Source organism: Salvelinus sp. IW2-2015, linkage group LG8 (assembly GCF_002910315.2).
Source record: "Salvelinus sp. IW2-2015 linkage group LG8, ASM291031v2, whole genome shotgun sequence".
In the NCBI taxonomy this organism is placed as follows: Eukaryota; Metazoa; Chordata; class Actinopteri; order Salmoniformes; family Salmonidae; genus Salvelinus; species Salvelinus sp. IW2-2015.
In genome coordinates, this window is record NC_036848.1 from 8,549,314 (window position 1) to 8,552,791 (window position 3,478).

At 43.0% G+C, this 3,478-nt stretch overlaps 1 protein-coding gene across 1 annotated transcript; it reads right to left on the reverse strand.

Annotated features, from left to right (window-relative positions):
• Positions 1-445: 445 nt before the first annotated feature.
• On the reverse strand, positions 446-2,806 carry LOC111967359 (gastrotropin). Its single transcript, XM_023992309.2, has 5 exons — positions 2,639-2,806; positions 2,173-2,333; positions 1,947-2,036; positions 1,680-1,749; positions 446-685 (listed from the first exon to the last, which is right to left on the reverse strand). The coding sequence occupies exons 1-4, from the start codon at positions 2,703-2,705 to the stop codon at positions 1,690-1,692; spliced, it is 378 nt and encodes a 125-aa protein (XP_023848077.1). The 5' UTR covers positions 2,706-2,806; the 3' UTR covers positions 446-685; positions 1,680-1,689.
• Positions 2,807-3,478: the final 672 nt, after the last annotated feature.

The following is a 3,478-nucleotide window of genomic DNA, read 5'->3' on the forward strand; positions in this document are numbered from 1 at the left end:
CAAAAATCTGGATTGGATTCATCATCTAACTGCCAGTGACTAGCAGATTAGCTGTGCATCCTGTGACACACTCCAACCAAGCCGCACTGCTTCTTGACACAATGCCGTCTTAACACGGAAGCCAGCTGCACCAATGTGCCGGAGGAAACACTGTGCACCTGGAGACCGTGTCATCATGCACTGTGCCCAGCCCACCACAGGAGTCACTAGTGCGCAATGGGACAAGGACATCCCTGCCAGCCAAACCCTCACGCCGCTGTGCGCCCCATTGGTCTCCCAGTCGCGACAGAGCCTGGACTCGAACCCAGAATCTCTAGTGGCACAGCTAGCACTGCGACGCAGTACCTTAGACCACTGCGCCACTCAGGAGGCCAGCATGAAGGTTTGAAATAGAGATTCAAAATCCTACAGTGAGGACTATAAAATCACTTTGAATAAGATCGTACAGGTTTATCAATTTTAATATCAATTTTATTACATATTTGCGTTGTAGGAACTGAAAGGTGAAGGGTGTGTGATCATGGGAGGGAAGGGAACTGGGGCGACTGTCAACAGGGGGTTGGTGGTGGTGTATTTAAGGAAGCAGAGTGGCACTCCTAGTTGCTTGTCTGCTCTGAGCACCTCGCCGTCATCGTCTTCTTCTCATCGCTCCACACCGCAGCACGGCCATGGCCTTCAGCGGGACCTATGAGATGGAGAGCCAGGGAAATGTCGATAAGTTCACGGAGTTACTTGGTAAGAACCACCTCATGATGTATCGGAATTATACAATGTAAAAACAACTGTACGTTCAACGAAGATGTTAGATCGCAAAGGTGTTACCTTGTAGTACAGAGAGAGAATGTGTTGTCATTATTGTATTCCTCAGTAGATGTGTGTTTKTCAGTATATAATAATAATCACAATGCACCAAAGATAATATGACAATAGGACTCTAGTAAGAAATAAAATACAAATCTAAACCAGATGTAGAAAATGGACCTATATGATGATATAACCTCTATCGTTTACAAGGGTTATCTAAGAACATGGCTGAGGAAGGCAGTGAGGTTAGTTATGTTATGATTCCCCAAATGTAATGAGATGGCGTAGATCGGCCTTCTGTCTGACCCTCCAGATCTCCAAGCCCGCGGAGTGAACGGCTCCACATCCATTGAAGAGAAACCCCAAGAGGGCCCAATGCTGCCTGTCTCTTCACTAAGCCTTATTGAGCTAGAAACACATCTGCACTGTTTCCTAATATGCAGTAGGGGGAGACAGACTGCAACTGTTACTCTACTGCAACAGCGGCGCTCAGGATGATTCTATAACAAAGAAAGCTGCCTTTGCAATAAGTCTGGTGTTCTCTTGCATGTTCATTTTACTTTTATCTTACATTATCAGCTGGTACAAAGAAATAAGACATTACTTTATTCACGTGAAGGTAGTTCATGGATTCCATTGACACACTTCAAACATTGAATACAAGGAAGTTGCATAGATTGTTTGGTATATCTCTTTTTAAATTAAAGATGGACAGGGGACCGTTGCTGGAAATGTACTGGAAGGGTGATCCAGCTGGTATGAGTCATCCAGATGTTTCTGGAGGTGAAACAGTAACATGCGGGTAGTTTATGAGGTAGCGGGCACAAGGCTACCAGTAACAGCACACACACAAGAGCTCTGCCTCAACAAGTTACATTTTTGATGTCAGATCCTCTTGTTGATTCTCTTCATGGTCACACCCTTCTCCCCGGAGGTTGTACAGAGCTGTATAACGGAGAAAGGAGAAAAGAACACGGAGAGAGGGTTTATCAGAGTATTGGAATTAAAACATCCATTCTGTTGTACAGTATGTCACATATAGTATAAACAACAGTCTCCCTCTTCATATGTCTCTTTACTTGAATAACTCACTAACTCAATCACTCTCTTTCTTTCTCTCTGTCTCAGTCTCTTTCTCCTACCATGATCAGCTTGTCCCCACTGATCTCAGCAGTGAAATGATACTGGGGGAACGGAATAATTATCTTGCCTCCTTCCATGGTGACGGTGGTCTAAGAGGGAAAAAGAGTTCAGCACGTGAATCACATTCCGATGGAAAGTACAGTACATACGCTGTATCTCTTTGAATACAATTCCATGAGTTTAAAGAGCACATTCATTCATTTATTCATTCATTTATTCACTCACCACGAACTTGGAGCGTAGCATGCTCTCTAGCTCACACTCCTTTCCGAGGGTGAACTTGTTAGTCAAGGTCCAGTTGGGAATAATCTGTGACCAGGTAAAATCATCCCCCTCCTGAAGCACTTCTGTTATCACTTTGAAGTCAGTCTTGGCATTGGAAAACCCTGGGGGAAAAGTACAGAGGGTACGGTAAGGGTTACATGTTAAGGTTGGGGTTGGGTAAGGATAGGTAAGAAATGGATTAGCGTTAGGATTAGACTGATAGTTGCGGCTAGTGTTAGGATTAGAGTTAGGGTCATTGTTAGGATTAGAATTAGGGTTGTGGTTAGGGGTAGAGCTATGGTAGTGCACGGTGGGAAAGATTAATGGGGGAAAGATTAAGGTTAATGACATACACATCTAATTAAAACCTTTTAGTTTGACTCAAACACATTAAACACATAAACAAATCTTTTAGAGTTTGACTTACCAATTGCCTCCAGAAACTCATCGTAATTCTCTTGACTTTCAAGCTCATACGTCCCAGAGAATGCCATGGTGGTGAAGAACTGACCAGAGACAGCAGAGAACAGACAGGAACACTAGAGAGGTGTGGTATTCTCCTTCTTTTGAAAGAATTCTTTCTTTTTTATCATGCAATGTTCAGTGACTCACTGACAAAACTGCCTCATTCCCTCCCTCCACACACAGGCCTCACTGACAAAACTGCCTCATTCCCTCCCTCCACACACAGGCCTCACTGACAGCAGCACAAAGACTCCAAGAGGAAGTATGTAGAGCACATGCCAGTCATGGCAACTTGTCGTTCTATTGCCAATGCAATGACATAAAGTTGCTGCACGCAGAAACAGTCAGGTACCCAAGTGTTCAGAAAAGTGGATTTCACCTGTGCTATTCACTATTGGGTTGCTGTTGCTTTAAGAAATGTCATATCGGATGTGATTGAGTCATTCAGAACAAGTTTGTGCAGATACACTGCACATTTCAATAGTATTGCTTACGTAACACCCCGTGGTGGATAGATAGTCTCTCCCAGAGCCATGTATTTCATTATATGGATCTGGTCCATCCTTTTCAGTGGTAGGCTCCCGAGTCAGTATTGATAATAAAGATAATCTTGGCCTAGAAACCAATATGAAAACAAACGTTTGATGACAATGTCAAAAGTTTTAGAACACTTAATCATTCAAGGGCTYTSTGAAGACATCAAAACTATGAAATAACGCATATGGAATCATGTAGTAACCCAAAAAGTGTTAAACAAATCTAAATATATTTTTATTTGAGATTATTCAATTAACCACCCTTT